At 34.8% G+C, this 20,434-nt stretch overlaps 1 protein-coding gene and 1 pseudogene across 1 annotated transcript; one reads left to right on the top strand and one right to left on the bottom strand.

Annotated features, from left to right (window-relative positions):
• Positions 1 to 10,440: 10,440 nt before the first annotated feature.
• LOC149544716 (DNA replication licensing factor MCM4-like) lies at positions 10,441 to 14,627 on the bottom strand (annotated as a pseudogene).
• Positions 14,628 to 15,631: 1,004 nt separating this feature from the next.
• Positions 15,632 to 16,217, top strand: LOC149544715 (cullin-1-like). Its single transcript, XM_089796003.1, has 4 exons — positions 15,632 to 15,636; positions 15,735 to 15,855; positions 15,955 to 16,116; positions 16,203 to 16,217. The coding sequence occupies exons 1-4, from the start codon at positions 15,632 to 15,634 to the stop codon at positions 16,215 to 16,217; spliced, it is 303 nt and encodes a 100-aa protein (XP_089652129.1).
• The last annotated feature ends 4,217 nt before the right edge of the window (positions 16,218 to 20,434 follow it).

The following is a 20,434-nucleotide window of genomic DNA, read 5'->3' as shown; positions in this document are numbered from 1 at the left end:
GTTGTGGTTGCACGCCTACATGAAGAATCTGTAAGCCTTGCCCAAGAATCTAGTGCACCAAATGATATCTCGCAGGTAAATTGGTCAGATGAAAAGTAAATGAAATTAAATAGTTGAGAAGATTCTTTATTGGTATTAGTTTTAAATGTAAATTGACTACATAACAATGTTCATAACATTTTACTGCAGCCTTCATATCCTACCATAGAACTTGCTCCTGACCTTAAGGCCATGATGTGCATTATAGTGGTGGAGGTATTAATTTTCTATTGGAAATTAATTATGCAATTATGAATACAATTTAACATCTTCAATTGGAATTTTACATTTATCCTTTTTTTGAATATTTTAGAGCATGTTGAACATCATGCCGAAGGACTGGACCATGTTCCAAGTGTTCAACATGTTGACACGGTGGCAGATCAAAATGTTAATGTACATGATGTAGCATTGTTATGTAAGAAAAATACATTTTATGTTGTACTCGTACTTAATTACAAACTTGTAACAGTTAGAAAAAGAAAAAGATTATGCCAATTTATCACATTCACTTGTTCTTGCAACAGAGCCCCCTTTAGTGTAGCAACCTCTTGCTCCTCCAAAGAGAAGGAGCCATCATAATTTGACATTACATGTGCTAGAAGAGGAGGAGAATGAAGCAGATATGGATTTCCCTATGAGCACTTTTCTTAAGAGAGCTCAAAAAAAAAAAAAAAAAAAAATGATGTTTTAAAAATATTCTTTGATAAACCTTGTTGGATAATGAAAGAACTTTGTTTTAAGTAATTATGTATGAATGATGCGTATTAATACAGATTTTTATTTTTTGTTAATTAATATTGTTATGTGTTAATGAAGTTTTGATTAGTATTGTGTATTAATGAATTTTATATTAATGAATGTTATGTGATTGTATTGATTGAATGTTATAGTTCATAAATGGATGAATGAATGAAGTATGTAATTAGATGATAATGGGTACTTTAGATTGATGTTAGGGGGAGGGGGGTGAGGCTAGATAAGCTTCCACCTTCACATGGTTGGCCTTTTTAAGTAGAGAATATTATAGTATTCTTGAAACCAAGTGAAGCATAAATTTGTTAAGTCTTCAAACACACATCCCAATTCTCTTTAATGAGATTGAAGTTTTTTTGCTTGTAATAGTCTTATTGTAGTCATCTTTTGGTTCCTTGAACATTTAGTTCTTGCTTAGTTTAAATCCCAATATTTTTCCACATTGGAGTTAGTTTGGCATAGAAACCTGCATATTTTATTATATATATTTAGTCAACTGAAAGCAATGTAGAAAGCATTCACATAGTTGATGTCTAACAAAACAAGACAAGATGCATATACTATTTAGCATGGAAATCCTTGTAGGTGAATTGTGTGTGTACGTACACACACACACACACACACATATGTATGTATGTATATAACTTAAAACAAATTTTTAGGCTGAATTAACAAGAGACACCAACCTCAAATCCTACAATGCAGAAGGAATTGACCTTTGAAATGCAAAGTGTTTATAATGTAAGTAGATTTGCCTTAGATCTCCTTCAAGGTCTTCAAAAAATCCACCTTGTACTTATGAATAATCCACTAAGATTTGAAATAGTGTTTTTCAATAAATGCTCTAAACTTGGAATATACCTTCATAAAAATTATGCCTTAGATCTACTCGTCATATTCAAAATAAGCCTTCACATGTCTGTTCACTTAGGTCTGATTTAGGCCTTCCACAAATTTGGCTTATAATTATGCTCTTGAATCTCTTAAAATCTTCTTTGTATTCAATTGATAGTTAATGAATTGATTGATACAAATTTCCTCATACTTGAATCCAAATATCGTTATCATTGTCAAACATAACACAAACATAAAATCATTTTGGTTATTCACTTGTTATACAAGTTAGTCTTATCTTTTTGGTTTTCACAAGTCATGCACTTATGCATCTTTGGGATATCCACAAGCTATTAGAGATGTTTGGATGGTTCATGTCCTTATTTTTTTTGTGTTTTTTGTAGGGTTTTTGCCATGAAGTCTAAGGAAAAACATGTTGGATGTTTGTGATAGACATGTCCACCTATAAGAAAAGTATCAAATGTAGGAAAAATGAAAAGAAAAAGCAATGTTCATGACTACCGCTAGACATATCTCGACCCTTAATACCCATATGCTTAGATGGATTGGCTAACATTCCTAGTCTTTTATATGTTTAGAACTCTGTCTTAGAAGCTCCAAAATTATATGGGCTTTGTTTAATCCTTTTATAATTTAGAGATATAAATTCTTCTTTTTCTATTTTTAAGTCCAATCCCTCTTAATATAGTCCTTTTTGTTAATCCCTCTCTATACAATGTCTGCTAAACCCTCACAGGTAGCTTCAAGACCTCCTTATTACTATATTTAAAAACTGTTATTATGTGCAGGATAGAATTTATGGGAAACATGGAATTAGTGCACAATTATGTATTATATTAAATCCTCTTTTCACAAAAAACATCCAAATTTACAAGTAATTAAATAGTTATGGTCCATATAAATTTTGATACAAGATATAATATTCATATGTGGAAACTCGGAAATGAAGTGGATTTAATAGGTTTGTGCTTTTTGGCAAATTACATGCAGCAATCCAGTAGCTCTCTTTGCACTGTCCTATTTGCCCTTATGGGTAAGTATTATATGGTGAAGTATTGTAGGCATTATTACATCATCAATTGGAAAAATGTGTAGAAACACATGGTGATATTCATGAAATATTATTTTTGTTCAGAGTCTTCTTACAATGTCATGTTCATTGGCAGTAGGTAAGAAGATATCACACACAAAGAGTTATTAGTTAAGAAGAGGAGTTGTTTTATCTGAAGCCTTTGAAGTTAACATCACCATTCTCAAAAGAAACACTAGATCTTGGGTATGTTCTCTTTTTCTTTCTCTATAAACACTTTTTTATTAGGGAAGCACTAGTTTTTGTCTCCTTTTTTTTCTCATTATGCATGATAATGAATTCATTACCTCTTTGAGCTTCTTGAAGACCTCTTGGGAAATGTCACCCCCATGATAATTTTCACTTTGTAATCATATTAGTTATGGGAGTTTTTGGTTGAGAGTAAAATCCTAACAAACCTCCTACATTAACTATAAAGGCCAAAGCATCCCCTTAACCATGTCAATTCAATTAGTAAGAGGCCAATCCAAAATGGTTTGGATTTTTTATTGATCCACCTAAAAACTTTGAGCACTAATAACAAGGCACAAGTAGAGAAAATTTATAACCCCAACCTAGCACTAGCCCACTTATTTAAAAATATCCTATTGCTCTACTATTCCAAGAGCTATATTTAAATGCTTTAGATGGTATTTCTATGTTATGTGTAAATCGATATATCATAGATAAATAAAAATCTTACTTAATTATTGATTGGTAATGGGTACATGACAAGAAAGTTGTTAGAGCATTTATTAGCCATAAGCCAGTCACCAAAACTCATAGTACCCAAAACAAAATCTGAATGTTGTCTTGTGCACATCCTCGTTGCACACATGGATTTAATGATATCCTAACTTGAGATCAATCTTTAAAAAATAGATTGCTCCATGCAACTCATTGATAAGCCATTCATCATGAGAGACAGATACCTATTCTTGATGGTAGACAAATACCTATTCTTGATGATTTTCCTGCTCAAGGTTCTGTGATTTATGCACATCTCACATACCATCTTTTCTCTTTAGAAGCACCACATATGATTCAAAAGAGCTAGAACTTGGCCTGATGTGATCCATCTCCAGCAATTGCTTTGTAATGTTTTCTTTTTCTTCTCTATACATCTGTTGATGGTAGTAAAGGACATTCATTACAAGCTTAGAACCTATTTCCAACTCTATGATGCATTAAAATACCCTATCCAATAGTAATCCTAGAGACAAATTACTAAATAGCACATTATGGCTATCCAACAGTAGATGAATGTTATTATGACAAATGAAGCTTACCCAGTAGGCATACCTTTTACTAGAGAGCAATTGGTTACCTATGAAATTTTTCCCTTGTGGGGAGTCCTCTCCATCCCCTAGGAGTGACCACTCATACTGATTAATCAAAAATGCCTTTAGGCACCATGTCTTTCCCTTTATATTTAAATTTTAATTCCATAGAATGATAATATTGTGTAAATTCTCTAACGGATGCAACCATTGGCTAGTTCTACAAAAAAAAAAGTTTATAAAGAACTCACCACACTGAAATTGTTGGATTCTTATTGACAAAACATGCTAGGCTACATTAATTAACAATAGCATACAACCGCTTGCAAATAACCTACAACAATATGCAGTAGCTAATGAGAAGTTCTCTAAAACTTACCTAATGTTTACTCTCTACTGCTATTTACTATCAAGGCATCTAAAAGGTTTAGTTTTAGTGAGGATCCACTAAGACTAAAAATCTGTAAGGGTTATGTTGATTTTATCTAGAGAAAGTAAAACTTTTACACACAAGATGCCTAAATGTACGAGAAGTCTCTACAAGCTTGCCATATCTATTTCACTTGGAAATTCTACTCATGGTATATCAATTATCAAGTGCATGTAAAAAAACTAAGATGGCGGAGATTACATTTTTGGCTTTAAGCAATGTGAGTAGTCATCTAGCAGAATTTAACAATACACAATTGGCTTGTTGGTCTTTGTTAGTTTCTCGACTAATGCTAGTCATTCGGAACATGATTCATTATTTCACTACCTTTCCATCCTAGCTGATGTTACAAATGAGGAATAAATTGAGGTAGGGTTCACAGGGAGAAGATCTTCATCTATTCAAGGGTGTGGGACATCTAGGACTAGAATCATGGGTTTACCATGTAGTACAAAATGTTATAAATTTTAATGAGGGGATCTCAGGAGAGAAAGGAATCGATGATCTCTCTTTTCAACTTATTGATGTTAGTGGGATTTTTAATTCGAGTATCATAGAATACAATGTACTTAAAGATTTGGGTTTGGATTGGCCTGATTTGTATTCTATGATTTCATGCATTTTGGAAGCTTGGCAGGGTAAGACACCTTCCCAAGTGGAGGAGCTTATACTGGAAAGGTACTGTTTTATTCTTGGCTAGAGCACTTTATGTGGTGTTGGATTTGAGGTAGTCAGTGTTCTACCTTGGAAATTTGAACCTAAGGGAAAGTTACTGGGAACTGAATGCTTCATACATTTTAGCAAAATTTTGTGCAATAACATTAATTTGGCACATTGTGGAGAGCTATCACAGCTAAAAAGTTTCCTTTTGTAAGTACTTTCTACGTAGAAAATGGTGCATAAACAGGGCAATTTGAATGAGAAGGGTTGGATTTTTTTGAGGCATGGAGCATGGCTATCTCTAGTCATATCATTACTTGAAGCAAGCTTGTGGAAAGTATCCCTGGGGAGGCAGGATGTTTCAACAGATGATACGCCTTGGATAGAAATGACATATAAGGATACTACATTTCTCACACTATCCAAGAAGTTTATTTCTCATATACTGGAGGAAGGGCAAACAAGTTTGGTGTTGAACAATTTTAACATCCATTTTAAGCATGTATGTTGAGGTAGTACAAGATGTTGCACTTGTTGTTCTTGACGGTAAATAGTGTAAAAATGATACAAGATTTTCTATAAATTTACTCCTTAAATCAAGATTGGATAAGTCAAAGGAGGAAGCACTCCTAGAGAAGCTTGGAGCTAGGTTTGAACTGATTAAATCTATATATGTAACAGTGTTAAGTTTGGCAAGACTTTTGAATCAAGAAATACAAGGAATTTCAATAAAATTTTCCTGAGATCTTTATTGCATGGTTTCCCATCACACAGTCACCCAGGGAGTGCGGTATTAGTATCAGTGGAAGGTATTTTGGATATAATCAAAGAATTTCTCAGGACAAGGGATGCATTAGGTAAGGTTGGCATGGAGTCAGAAGTTTTAAATGCTTTGATCAATGTTACAATGATCATGAAGTTTGACAAATGGTTTGAGGGTATACACGATAAATGTGAGGCATTCCTAAATTATTTGATTCCCAAAAATGAATAGAGGCACATCTATGTTGATCTATTTGTAATCAAGCATATGGAAGGTTTGGTAAGTGAAATGAACTCGAAGGATATATACTTAGCTGTACAAGAGAATGTAATCACAAATGCAGATGATACAGTGGAATGTCTTAGGGTGGATCCAAATAAGCTTGATGTGCTTAAATATTATTTGGGTCATGTTGGGGAATCAAATATGTTGAACGAGTTGAAGTTAAGAAATTTTTTGGGAGAATATGGCAACCTTTTAGCTCTTGTTGATTCTTTGGATGGATGCCATAGTGAATCAGTAAATGTAAAGGTGTTGTAGCTTTTTGTCAACTTTTTGACTGACAATCCTAGTTATTTCAACATAAAGCAAGATTTGCAACAAAAAAATTTATTGATGGATTTGCCTATTTTGGCTGGATGGTTGGAGAAAAGGTTGTTAGGATATACCATTATATCATCATCAGGTATTGCATCAACACATGGAATTGCCAATTCAATAAGGGACTTAGCAATTGCTTTCATAAATGTTCTTTTGTTACCATCATCTCATTTAAAATCTAGAGAGCTTCTTGACCATTTTCTAGATGCAATGCTTATCAATTTAGAGAAAGTATTTGTGTCGTTTGATATTTTGAGTGCAAAATCCTACTTCAATTTCTTAGTTCAGCTGGCAAATGGTGAGCCTGCCATAAAGCATGTTGTCAAGGGTGCAATTAATATAATGGTCAAGCTATCTGCTTGTGAAATTCAACTTGAAGGATTGAAGTTCATTTTTGGCTTCCTGATATCTATGTTGGTTGCATGTGGTGCTAAAAAACATGTTTTGGAAAAGTCCACAGAAAAACCATGGTCAAATACTAGTTGTAGTAGTGGATCTGCAATCTGTAAATTGAAGTCAAATGTTACTAAAAAGAACACAGATGCACTAGTTAATCCAATTAATTAGGGAGCTCAATCTGTCACAATGGAGTGTGATGCCACATCAGCAGATGAAGATGAAGATGATGGTACGTCAGATGGTGAACTGGCTAGTATGGACAAAGAAGATGATGATGATAGTAATAGTGAATGCTCACATGCTCTACCATTGCACTTGCTATTGCTTTACTAAAAAGGCTTCTATTTTCTCCTTATGAGGCAGTTCAGACATCCTGCAAGTTTCTGCTTTGATATTCAAATATGCTTAGTTTGTATTTTCTTTAGGGAAAACTGACTCTTATGGGATAATTGCATTTGCAAATGCCTAAAATTCTTTATTTTTTGTTCTCTTCTAGCTTGGCCATGTCTTCCAAGTTGCTTCAGGTTCCCTTCCCAAAGCAGATAATGTTGGCAATAGATGATGTGACAGAGAATAACAGATCTTTGCCAGTTCCTTCAGACACAAGTGTTGCAACTAGAGGCAATGTCCAGGGGATTATTGAAGAAGATACCAATACTTCATATGTTCAATATTGTTGTGATGGTTGCTCAATTATTCCCATTGTTAGGCGGCATTGGTATTGTAATGTTTGCCTAGATTTTGATCTATGTAAAGCTTGCTATGAGGTGATGGATTTAGACAGGCTTCCACAGCCTCACTCAAGGGATCATCCAATGTCAACTATTCCAATTGAAGTTTATTCAGTTGCAGTGGATGGGTGTGAGATCTAGTTTTCCATGGATGAAATGAGTGAGGAAAGTTTATTGCAAGTGGCAACTAAAATCAGTTTACACAATTCACCTCCATTGGATCCCCCAATGGAAACAAATGAAAGTAGAGATTTTCTTGTTACTGCAAATAATACAAAAGTAGTTCACAAGGCTTGAAATGTGGAAAAACTAAAGCTTCAAATGTCTACTTATTTATGCATCATAGTGAAAACTTAAGTAGGTAATCTGCCAAAAATGAACAACGGTAAGTAAATATAGTAAAGATTTTTAGAAGTGAAAATTATCATTTTGAATTGCTAAAGACTCTTTATAATTCTATACTTAAGATTATTTAAATAATTTGAATAGCTAAACTCCAAACTATAAAATTTAAAAATACAATTAAAACAATTGCTCAAAAATGTTGTCAAAGAAGTTGAATGAAATTAGTACTATCAAGTTGTCAAATTTGGAGACTTCCCACATGCTAGCTTCTATGCACAGTTCTGAAAACTCAAGCCTATTAATGACCAAACACATTCCAAATTTTCCTTGTATTATCATTAGATGGGTTTATCATAACCACAATCCTATCTTTACCTTACTGTCAAATCTGGACAACAACTCTGTGCATAAATCTTTGTTGCAAAACTTTACTTTGCACATTCTGATATATTAAAATTCAATAGCAACTTTATAAAGTTACCTTGGAGATTCCTATACTTCTTAAATTTCATTCCCTATTCATTCTTGGAGGACCTTCACAAAAAATTCTATATTGAGGAGAAACTCAACACGTAGAAAATTTAATGCAATTAAAAATAACTCATTCCTCTTGTACTTTGGCAAATAGTTTGTCACCAAGCTCCTGCATCCCATTCAAAGATACATCAATCTGCATGCTCAAAAAAAAAATCTTTTTCATCATACCCTCAAACAATGTCTTTCAGTTCCATGTAGAAAAATCTAACCATTATCCATTTGGTCAATCTGCACAAACTCGACACTAATGATATCTAGCCCCAAAACTTGGATTATCTTTTCCAATATGGAAATCTAAGGCAATTAGTTATTTTGACCCTTGATTGAACTTTGGAGTACAATCTCCTTCAACATGTATTTTTGTTTGTAATGACACCATGATTCGACTGCATTTAACTATGTATTTTTTGATCTTGAAATGAGATGAACATGATTATGTAGATGACTTGATTATTTATAAATTTGCTAGATTTGATACACACTCTTTGTTCGATTGCAGAAGGAGGCAAAATGGTTTCAAGAAATCTAAGATTGGTCCAATGGAAGTTCAATTGAAGGAAGAAAAATAAATTGGAATTCCTTGTGTCTTGGTGGGATCTACAACTTAGACTCTCAGTTAATCAATTTTTATTGATTTTCCTATCAAAAAATTCAGATTTCAAGTAGAGAATCTGTAATCTCAAGCATAAATTTGAGTGTTATAAAAAATAGTTGTACTATGTACTATGATAATTATATTTTCTTATCAACAATGTATTCATGACACTCAATTGCTTTAGCTCGGTGGGGTTGGTTGTATACTAGTTGAAACATTTAGTTGTACTGCATATAAATCTCAGTCTGTAAATTTAAAACAGTAGATATATATTTGAATAAATTAAATTTGCATCAGTACTGCATCTAAGTAATTTCAAACAATCCCTATTCTTTCCTGAATTCTCTGGCTTGAAACTGACTATGGTTAGCATTTATTAGAGATTATCCTTACGATGTATCATGTTCATGATTGCTAGACTCTTATAAAGCTTTTGAATTCACCTCTATAATATCTTTTACATTGTGATTCCCTTTGATTCATAAATTTTGAATAATGACTTCCCAATTTGATAATGATTCTTCGCCATCTTTTTTTTTTGGTCCCTTTTCCTTATAAGTGCTTCAATTTTATAATAAAAATGTTCTAAATCTTGAAATCTTCTTATGATCATATCTAGAGAAATAGCTAATAGCTATGTGTTTGCACATCTTGTAGTTGCTTCATAGTAGAGCATATGATGCATTGTGCCAAGTAAATTCATTTGCATTTTGCACTTTTTTTGTTTCTCCCTTGTACCTATTCATAGCAAACTAATTCTTCATAGCACCATGATTGACATCATTGGTGTGTATGGAAGACAAGCTGCTGATGATATTCAGCATTCTCATTTATTGAAGTCACCACCATAGAATCATCACTACATCAAGATTAGATTCTAATTTTTCCTCTTTATATTTAATTTAAAATATAGATTAAAATAAATTGCTCTTTTTATATTTAATTCTCTTTATATTTAGGTAACCACGTGAAACTAGAGGGAGAGGACAAATGCCATTGCGAACATTAAAATGAACTTTTTCCATTATGTTGGTTGAAAAAAAATACCTTTATAATTGCAATTACTTTTTCCTCACTCCAAAACTTGATAGAACAAAACACCAATGATTCTCATAATTTATAATTATCATCCTCTTATCTGAGCAAGAATTATAAGATATCCATCATTACCTTGGTGGTTGTCTTTGTCACAGATAGTACACCCAAGCTTTGGATTCCTTTAATTTTTTGGATTTTTTTACAAGAGAAAGTATCCATTGATGTACTACAGAGCATGAAGCTCAAGGCATATTAAAATAGTTTGCAACAACACACTAACCATAGTCTTATCAGATACTTCATTTCTAATTATTATAGGGGCCATATCATCCTCAAAACTCATTCAGGTCCTCTTCACATTGTCCCCATGAATTGTAACAAACCCCTCACTCAAAAGGTTTCCAATTGCATTACGAATCTGAAATTGAACAACATAACTCATAATGTATTCATTTCCCCCAAGAAAATGAAGCTAGAAATAGCTTGAAATTTACCCACAATAAAGAATTACTTACATCATTCAAGCTGACTTCCTTGGATCCCTATTTGTGCATTTCCTCCATCAACTGTGATTGCATTCATTCATATCTGGGTAGGTGCCATACCAACAATTTTCTCAACACTATTTAGGGCAGTATAAAGAAGTTACCTCGGTAATATGGGTTGATGGTCCCCCTGCCTGCATCCTTTCCATGATAAGAATCCTTAGTGATGAAATAAGATTGGATCGTCTCATTCTTTCACTGGCTAAGACTCCCATGTTTATGAGATCCATGTCAATGGTCCCTATAACCATGACACTCAAATGCATTCAGTGGCTTCCAATTAACATAGTTCTTTCAGAGCTGACTAATTTTGTGATGATAATGCATTCAATATACAACTAAATGAACTGACAATCCTCATTGCCAAAGATGCACTATGGTTACCAGTTGAATGATCAGTGGTAGATTGTTGAAGTGCAGCTTCAAGAAGCCGAAATGATTCTGCCAAATCACACCTTTCAACCTACACAATTGGAAAGTAAGATATCTTTTTATTGCCTCAATCTGGCATTAAAAAATTCAAGAATGTAACCCACTTTTGTCTACATAGTATTTTCTTACCCACTCAAAGAATCTGATGTCGGTGAGGGCTTCACTTATTCTTATTAAGCTTTCAATTTTGCATGGAGTCATTTTGATAACCTATACAATTCATTCAGGAGAACAAGTTAACATAACATGAGAATTGCCCTACATCTAGATGCATTCTTCAGTAGAAGTATGAGATATACTATTACTTTTTTCACATCTGTAACTTGTAAGCATACTATACAAAAATTGAATTTGAGAATATATTGATCTAACCTTCTTGCTACTGACAGCGAAGTTTCCCTTCCTATGCACTTCAACATAACCACAAATCAGATCTTCTGCTGCCTCATCATATATATTAGGATGTATATGTTGTCTTGCATAAGTGATATACAAAGTGAGAGTCAGGAGGTTGAATGCATCCAGTGTTTGGTCCTAGAATCATAATGTAGTTCACATAAAAAATATTAGGTCATTGGACCCCCCATTAATTACTACATAGTATTGACCAAATCAGAACTTACCTCCAGCTCGTCATAATGTAATGCAACAAGATGCCTTGCAAGGCACCTGTCCATTTGTTCATCAACTTTATCAAGCACTAGGTAGATCAAATCAAACCTGTAGGCATTTTTTGTGATTCTTTTATACTTGAGTGACAACAAATAAATTCTCTAGCTTGAATTCTAAAACCAAACATACTCCACCTGGAAAGCAATGTTGGAGGAAGTTGGATATTGTCAATCACTGACAATCTAGGGTTGTAGCGTGAACCACTAGGATTGGCACAAGCTAAAATAGAAGTTCTTGCATTCAGAGATGCTATGATCCCAACCTTTGCAATTGACACTATTTTTTGTTCCATAACCTACTTCAAAGGAATGACTAGACATTGATATACAAGTCAACCAAAAACATATATTATGAAGTCAAGAAACCAATAAAAGCACATAATTCAAAGAGCTTAGAGAAAAATCACACCACATGTAACATGCTATGAGCATTGTGTGACATCTTGTCAAACTCGTCTATGCAGCAAACATCCCTATCACTCATTACCAATGCTCCACTTTCTAGAACCTATTGAGTTCAAAGAAATAAGTAGTTTATATAGAATAAAGTGGTAGATAGCAGTGGGGGAGCAGGCAGCCCAAAGAGCTCAATGATTAAAAAATTGAGTTAATAACTTACTGTTTCACTAGTTTTAGGATCCTTTGATACATAAGCAGTCAAACCAACCACAGAGCTTCCATGACCACTTTTATAAATAACTTGAGGAGCCAACTTATGCACATACTGAAGTAGTTGAGACTTACTTGTACCTAGATCCCCACAAGCAGGATGTTGATATCACCATGAAAAGTAGCACCTGAAGCTAGTTTTACTATAGTTCCCCCGAAAAGTTGTTTAAGAAGCATAATGGTTAACATATGGTTCAAAGAACATGCAACAAATTACCAATTAATCAAACATAAATGCAAAGAAAGATAACTGGCACAAAAGCCCTTTCTTTACATCTTCTAACTCCCAAATACTCAGAGCTAAGGACCTAGTTAGCCTCTCATAGATATTGAGCATGCGACATAGTTCTTTCAACTTCTCAATTTGGAAATTGGCAGTAAAAATTCAATTTCAGAGCTTGCAAAATTCATGTTATATACAAAAGGTAAAAAGTATGAGTTTATACCTTAGCTTCGTAATTAGCTAGTGACATATCACCCTCTTGAAAAGAGACAAAACTATCACTATTGGTATCATGTTCCATTGGATCTTCGAATCGCAATCTTGTCTTCTTTGCCTTTTTCAGATGAAGGCAATCAATGTAGGTTTGCAATAGCAAATGATTTACAAATTAGAATTAGAAATCATAGAATACAGCATTAAGGTCCTCATTTCCAACTTAAATGGACTAAGATAGGCTTGAGAGCTTTGCTTTAAATAGAGATTTCACAATCCTTTGATTTGGTCCCACTATAACTGTCGTAGCTCTGAAAATCCTAGTAACCTACAAAAAAAAACCAATGTCAACGTTAAAATGCTAACACTTGGCAATAAAAATGACTGTAGAATTCATATATCATGTAATGTCATACACACCTCAATTCAATCACCAAGTTTGGCCACATCAACAAGTTTTTCGTGCATTAGCAAGCTAACACTGTGCAGGATTTCTCCCTCTAGAATGGCATCAAGCATTTCTTGTAGCCTTACAATCTACTTATCAGTAAACCTAACCACAAAGTAAAAGGATATAGTTGTCGTCAAAGTCTTGAAAATGCAGCTTCAAATTGTGCATAAACTAAAATCAACAAGTTCCTACCTGCATCTGTTATGCATCAATGTCAAAGAATTCATAGCAGCACATTCTGGCCTTGCACAACATGTAGGTTCGCTTTTAGATAGCAAGTACCATTGTACATAGTGAAGCAAAGATATGGGATTTTTTTTTTTAAACATGAAATACGTTTGACAAAATTTGGTAGAAGATTTTGATGGAATATGAAAATAAAATTTGGTGTGAAAGTTCTCATACAGGGATTTTTTCACACTAAAAAATGTGCTCTCTCATATATAGCTTTCATCAAGCAAACATCTCAATGTGAGAAGAACCTCATGTATGGTGTCCTATTAGTTCCAATTAAGGTTACAGAGAGCATATCAATAGTTTCCATGTCACAATAAGGAGTAAGATCTTATTTGCAAAATCCTGGAATCTAAAAGCTTCTGAGATCACTTTCATAAGCATGAATCTATTTAAAGTTGTAGATTCTCCACCACAGTTTATGCAAAATAGAATTGAGAAACAAACATAACATACAATGAAGACACAATTAATTGTTATATTAAGAGCTCAATTGCAATCCAATGAATTACCTCTATCAATAGGTACTGGTGCTGGAGCATATCCACAAACAAGGCACCTAAAGAATGCTTCTTTGATTTCTGGTATAATTGAGCTACACCGAATTATCATTCCTTTGACTGAAACCATCTTCTCAATATCTAGATTTCAATGACAACAAAATCCCCTTATTAGATTTTTCAAATAGCATTGAACAATGAAGATGTAACCTTAAAAGGCATTGCCTACCTAATGGATTCAGATCTTGCATGTTAACTGTATCTTTAAGATTGAATATTCTTGTCTGAATGCAATGGTAGTTATATGTAAGTCTGAGGCATATTTAAGTGCATAAATATACAAAATCTGAAACAACAAATTCATTAAATGAAAACATATTAACTAACAAAACATATTTTTCCAAAAATACAATTCAGTCACCTGTATGTGCTTCTCCCACAAAGGCTTGAGGTGAACAGTTACATCCATCAATACAATGTCAAAAATGGCAAGAACTTCAAGAGGATATCTGACCATCTTTCCATAAACTTCTTCATCATATTTGAAGATGTTCATTTCATCAATATTCAGCGAATCACCTTCAACTTCCATTGTCTAAATGAGAAATCAACTAAATGAAGTGAATACAAAAGCAAATGTGCTCAACCAATAATTTGAAGTGAGACTAGATGGTAACCATAAGAAGCCAGCAGGGACAAATTTGAACCTATTCCAAGAGCCTCAGGTATTTCCCCTCAAGGTCTGAAGGATCATCCCTAAAATTCCTCAAAAAGTGCTAAACTACTTGATTGACATCTTGAACACTTATGTTTGTGCCCCAAACAAGATTAGGGGGGGTTGCCATCAAGGTCACCCTTAGAAGACTCGGGCATCTAATTATAATAGCCAAAAGAGGTAATCAATGTGTGTTTCAACATAACATATTATACAAATTGAAAAGAAATGATTGACTCAATTGATAGGGAGTTCTCTATCCGAAAGGTTTCTTGGTACAAGGCAATATCTTCAAAATAGGTTTCTTTAGTGTAGAAGGCACCAAAAGTTGGTACTTAGGCATCTGCTATTTCGATTCCTTAAGGAGGCAGTTGCTTGGACAGTCAATGTGGACCACCCATTGAGGTTTGTAGAATAGAAGGGGTGTTTGGTATGACCCATTTGATAGGACCCTGGGAATATCCATGGTTGAACTGACCTAGAATCTAGGTGTGTAGGCTAACATACCATTAATATAGTTTTTAATGCTTCTCGCTAGCAATAAATCATGTTTTATTAGCCCATTATTTAGTTGGTTCACCTTTATTACTTCAAACAATCTAATCCAATGTTTATAATAGTAGAGTTTTGTTTATTAGAATATGATACATTTTCTATTTTAGTATGTCCATGTTACATACTCCATATTCTTAATATATGGTTCAATTTCTTTTTGTACTAGTCTATTTTTAATTGCTTTAAAAAAATTTAAATGACTATTGTTTGGAATTATCAAGTATAGATTAACCCAGACTCTGCCAAAGGCCATAAAGCATGAGTAATGGAAACTTTACACATCTAGAATTCATGATGTGAATGACAACTTTACGCATCCAAAATTCATGACGTGAATGACAATCTTCATCCATATAATGTTGTTTTAAAATTTAGGCCTTTGTCTTGTTATGTGTTATGATATATAATTAATATTTGTTGAAATTGCAGGAAGAAGCTTGCACAGAGACTTTTGTTTGATAAAAGTGCAAATGATAATCATGAAAGAAGCATATTGACAAAGCTGAAGCAACAGTGTGGTGGTCAGTTTACTTCTAAAATGGAAGGAATGGTATGCTACATCATACATAAATAAAAAACTCACTTTGATTCTTATCAATGAAGTTAATCTAATTGTAAATTGTGTAAAAATATGTGTGCTTGTATGTAGGTCATAGATTTAACATTAGCAAAGGAGAACCAAGGGAATTTTGAAAATTATCTTAATGAAAATTCTCAAGCACATCGTAGCAGAGACTTGACTGTGACAGTTTTAACAACTGGGTTTTGGCCGAGTTACAAATCATTTGATCTTAACCTACCAGCCAAAATGGTATGCCCATTTTGTATATAGTAAACCTTTTAAATTTGCCAATTTTTGAAGTAGTTTAACATTCTGACCTTTGCTACTTAATGTAGGTAAGATGCATATAGGTGTTCAAGTAGTTCTATCAAACAAAGACAAAGCATAGAAACCTTGCATGGATATAATCTCTGGGTACTTGTAATATTAATTGGAATTTTTACCCTAAGCCTATGGAACTTGTTGTTACTACTCACTAGGTAATTGCCTTTTTGGTTGTTACTACTTACTAGGTAATTTTTTGGTTTTTGTATCAAGACTGAGGAAATTGTGACAAATTTGGGTTTGGAGCCTCAAGAGGAGGGCATTAATCAAGCTCCTCTTTGGCTCCATCTATAGCAGATGTGGAAACTTGACTAAGTGTCAAAAAACTCAACTTGTTCAGACCTGAAAAATGATTATGTTCGTAAGGATAGTGAGGACAGTGCCATGAAACAACAATGGTTATGAAGGTGTGAAAAGGTCACAATGGTACTGAAGCAAAATTTCAATCAAAGAATAAAAAGTTAAAACTTAGCATCTACTAGATGTGTAATCCAAAGCTTTTATTTTGTTGAGGAATGTTGTGTCACTGTTCACCCTGTTGCAAGTAGGTGCACACGAAGATGAAATGAGAAGGAAGTTCCACCCTTGAAAAATGATTATGCTAGTAAGGACTGTGAGGACAATGCCATGGACATTTATATGCAGCCTGAAAATGGTGTTATTGAAGGTTGCATTTGCAAGAATTTAACTTGAGGAACACAAACAAGGTTTAGAACTTAATGTGCTTTTTTTATTAGCTCCAATGAAAATGGTTCTAATGATATTTTTGGTATTCATGTTCCCTCTTCATGAGAATGAGCTCATTTTGATGCTTTTCTATGATAACACATTACAAATGATTAAAGGAAATGACTATGCAATGAATCAAAACATGTACAGCTAAAAGATATGGCAAAATATGAGTTTATTGTTTACTGCTAAGACTAAAAAGAGAGATTATAGACCTATTATCAGTCACAAATCAAACTATAACAATTCAATCCATAGGTTTTAATACCATATAATCAACATGTATCACATCCAGATGTTAGCTAGCTATTGTAGGCTTTTGTAGATGACTTTGGGACTAGTAAATGACCACTTTAAGGTATGATATGAAGTATGATCTATAATAGAAAGACTGATATTATCCTACATTGGTTTGATATGCAATTTCCAGCCATCATATTTAGTGCCATGAATCTAATATGCACTTTTAACCACTATATCCCTTCAAATATGGTAAGTTTGAATGACACCAAATTTTTCTTTGCTTCAAGCGACTTGGAGGGGTGATTTGGTGAGCTGACTCAGTGAGCTAACATGGTGGGCAAACTTGGTGAGCAAACTTAAAGAGTCAACTTGGTGAGGCAACTTGGTGAGCATACTTGAACAGTTGACTCGGTGAGTCGACTTTGGGAATAGACCTAGCAAGCTGACATTGTCAGCGGCCTTAAAGAGGCAACTTGGTGGGGTAGATTGGCAAGCCTATGTAGAGAGCCCCACTTGGTGAGACGAGATGGTGAGTCGACTTGGTGAGACAACTTGGAAAGCTAACTTGGTGAGCAGACTTAAGGAGGTGACTCAGAGAGGTGACTTGATGAGTGAACTTAGAGTCAGCAACTTGGTGAGGCAACTTGGTGAGCATACTTGAACAGTTGACTCGGTGAGTCGACTTTGGGAATAGACCTAGCAAGCTGACATTGTCAGCGGCCTTAAAGAGGCAACTTGGTGGGGTAGATTGGCAAGCCTATGTAGAGAGCCCCACTTGGTGAGACGAGATGGTGAGTCGACTTGGTGAGACAACTTGGAAAGCTAACTTGGTGAGCAGACTTAAGGAGGTGACTCAGAGAGGTGACTTGATGAGTGAACTTAGAGTCAACTTGGTGAGTGTATACTTGAATAATTGACTTGTTGACATGACTTGACGGGGTGACTTGGTGAGCCCACATGGTGAGCATACTTGAATAGTTGACTTGGTGAGCCGAACAAGTGAGCTAACATGGTGAGTGGGCTTAGAGAAGCAACTTAGTGGGGCAACTTGGCAAGTACACATAATGAGCCAACTTGCCAAGGCAAGGTGGTAAAACCACTGGGTGAGTTGACTTGGTGAGCTGACTTAAAGATTTGACTCGTTGAGGTGACTGGGTGGGGGTGACTTGGTGAGCTAACTTAGGGGGCAGACTTGGTGAGCAAACATAAAGAGTTGACTTGGTGAGCGTACTTAAATTGTCAGCTTGGCAAGCTGACTAGGGGAGTCAGCTTGGTGAGCTGACATGGTGAGTCAACATAAAGTTGCAAGTTGGTGGGGCAAGTAGGGGTGACTTAGTGAGCTGACCTAGAGAGTTGGCTTAGGGGGTAGACTTGGTGAGTGAACTTAGAGAGTTGACTTGGTGAGCATACTTCAATTGTTAGCTTAGCGAGCTAACTTGGGGAGCCGACTTGACAATCTAACATGGTGAGTGGGCTTAAAGTAGCAACTTGGTGGGGCAAGTTTGTGAGCAAGATGACTTGGTGAACGAGCTCGATCAGTGGACCTAAAGATTTATCTTGATGAGGCACTTTGGTGGGGTGGCTTGATGACTGAACTCAAAGAGTCAACTTGGTGAGCATACTTGAATAGTCAACTTAGTGGGGCGTGTTGGTGAGCCAACTTAGCGAGTCCAATCAATCAAGAGGAAATAGTTGAGATCTTAGAGTGACACAATTTTCAAATGATCATATGAAATGAAATGGGTGTATGAGTAGAAAGAAACTAGAAAGGCATTGTGTACAGATGAAGGCATGAAATGGATAGTTTTGGAGCACTCAGCACTATATATGAGAAATATGTTAGCAAGTAATACTAATCTATTCAAAAATAAAAGCATTAACTAGCATATAACCACAACATAAATGAGAGACTAAAGAGGAAACCCCAATTGGAAATGTGAGCCAAATGAATGGACTCTCCCAATGGGATTTAGCTCCTTGCTTGGTAGATGGGTCTAAAGATTGGGATGTATGCTCAAGGTTTCCAAAAATTAGCTTCAATGGAGATGAAAAATGGAAAATTGGTAGCTTTGTGAGCTCTTAATTTGGCATCATAAGGGTATGGTTGATGGATTTTGGCTCTCAAAAGGGCATTATAACTTTAGCTCCAAGATTTTGATGAAATGGCTTGGGAAGGGATTCAATTTATAGGCTAAGGGCTTGAGGGATGGAGGGCTAAGATGGAAGGAAAGATGAAAGCTTAAGGAGGGCTAGGATGCACTCAAAAGGGAGCACATGGATTGTGCTTGTTTAGCACCAATTAGGGAGTGACACATGTCACAAGGTGAGTGGATGGAGGAAAGGGGAAGGATGAGTCAACAAAGGAGGCTCAAAGGATAATATCTTCATAAAGACCCTTCATTATGGCTTGTAAGAGCTTGTAAGAGCTTGTAAGAGTCTTTATGGCTTTTGTAAGAGCATTCAAAGCTTAGTGGTTAGGATATTTTGAGGGGAGTTGAGATTGTTGACTTTCCTTGGCTTAGGAAAGTATTAAGCTTGTTTAGGGAATGTGACAACATTAGGAGGTGGATTAGTCTTTGGTTTAGGATTAGATTAGGGATGTTAGAGATTTGCAAGTGGATGGCATTCATGAGGGTGGGTGAGTTAGTGACTAAGCTTAGTTAGTATGGGTGGATGGGGTGGATTAGGCTAAAAAGAGGGTTTATTAGATTTGAGGGTTTCATTTGTCAAATAGGTTTATTTAATAAATGGGGAGTTTGGAATTAGATAGAAGAATAGGATTTAATTGATAAATAATAGGTTATTTGATTTATCAATTAGGACTATAGATGATTAATTAAATTAATCAGCTAGGGGATGGCAAAGGATTAATTAAATAGGAATTTAATTAATGATGCCTTTAGAGATAACTAAATAGGATTACCAGAGCAATGTAATCAAATTTAGGTGTCTACAAGCACAAACACTCAACATTCAATACATATCATCATTTGAGATCAAATGGGTGTATGAGATTATATGCATAGTGAATAATAAAGGAGGGAATTGAACCCTCCTTGAGGCTCACAGTTGTTGAGGTCCACTTCAGCAATGGCCCTTCCTGTGAAATTGCCATCTAAGACCTTTCTAATGAGATAATGTGTTATGACCTCTTCATCAGTGGGATGGAACATGAATCTAGGAGGCAGTTGTGCATCCTGCCTCCTAGATTCATGTTCCATCCCACTGATGAAGAGCTCATAACACATTATCACATTAGAAAGGTCTTAGA

Source organism: Cupressus sempervirens, chromosome 8, assembly GCF_028749045.1.
Source record: "Cupressus sempervirens isolate cs-2001-9-10 chromosome 8, ASM2874904v1, whole genome shotgun sequence".
Lineage (NCBI taxonomy): Eukaryota > Viridiplantae > Streptophyta > Pinopsida > Cupressales > Cupressaceae > Cupressus > Cupressus sempervirens.
Note: the sequence above shows the minus strand (reverse complement) of the source record. Positions and strands in the feature narration are given on the sequence as shown.

Coding starts and splice junctions, on each gene's coding strand:
- LOC149544715 (XM_089796003.1), top strand. Junction 15,856..15,954: donor CTTCTAAAATGGAAGGAATG/GTATGCTACATC, acceptor GCTTGTATGTAG/GTCATAGATTTAACATTAGC.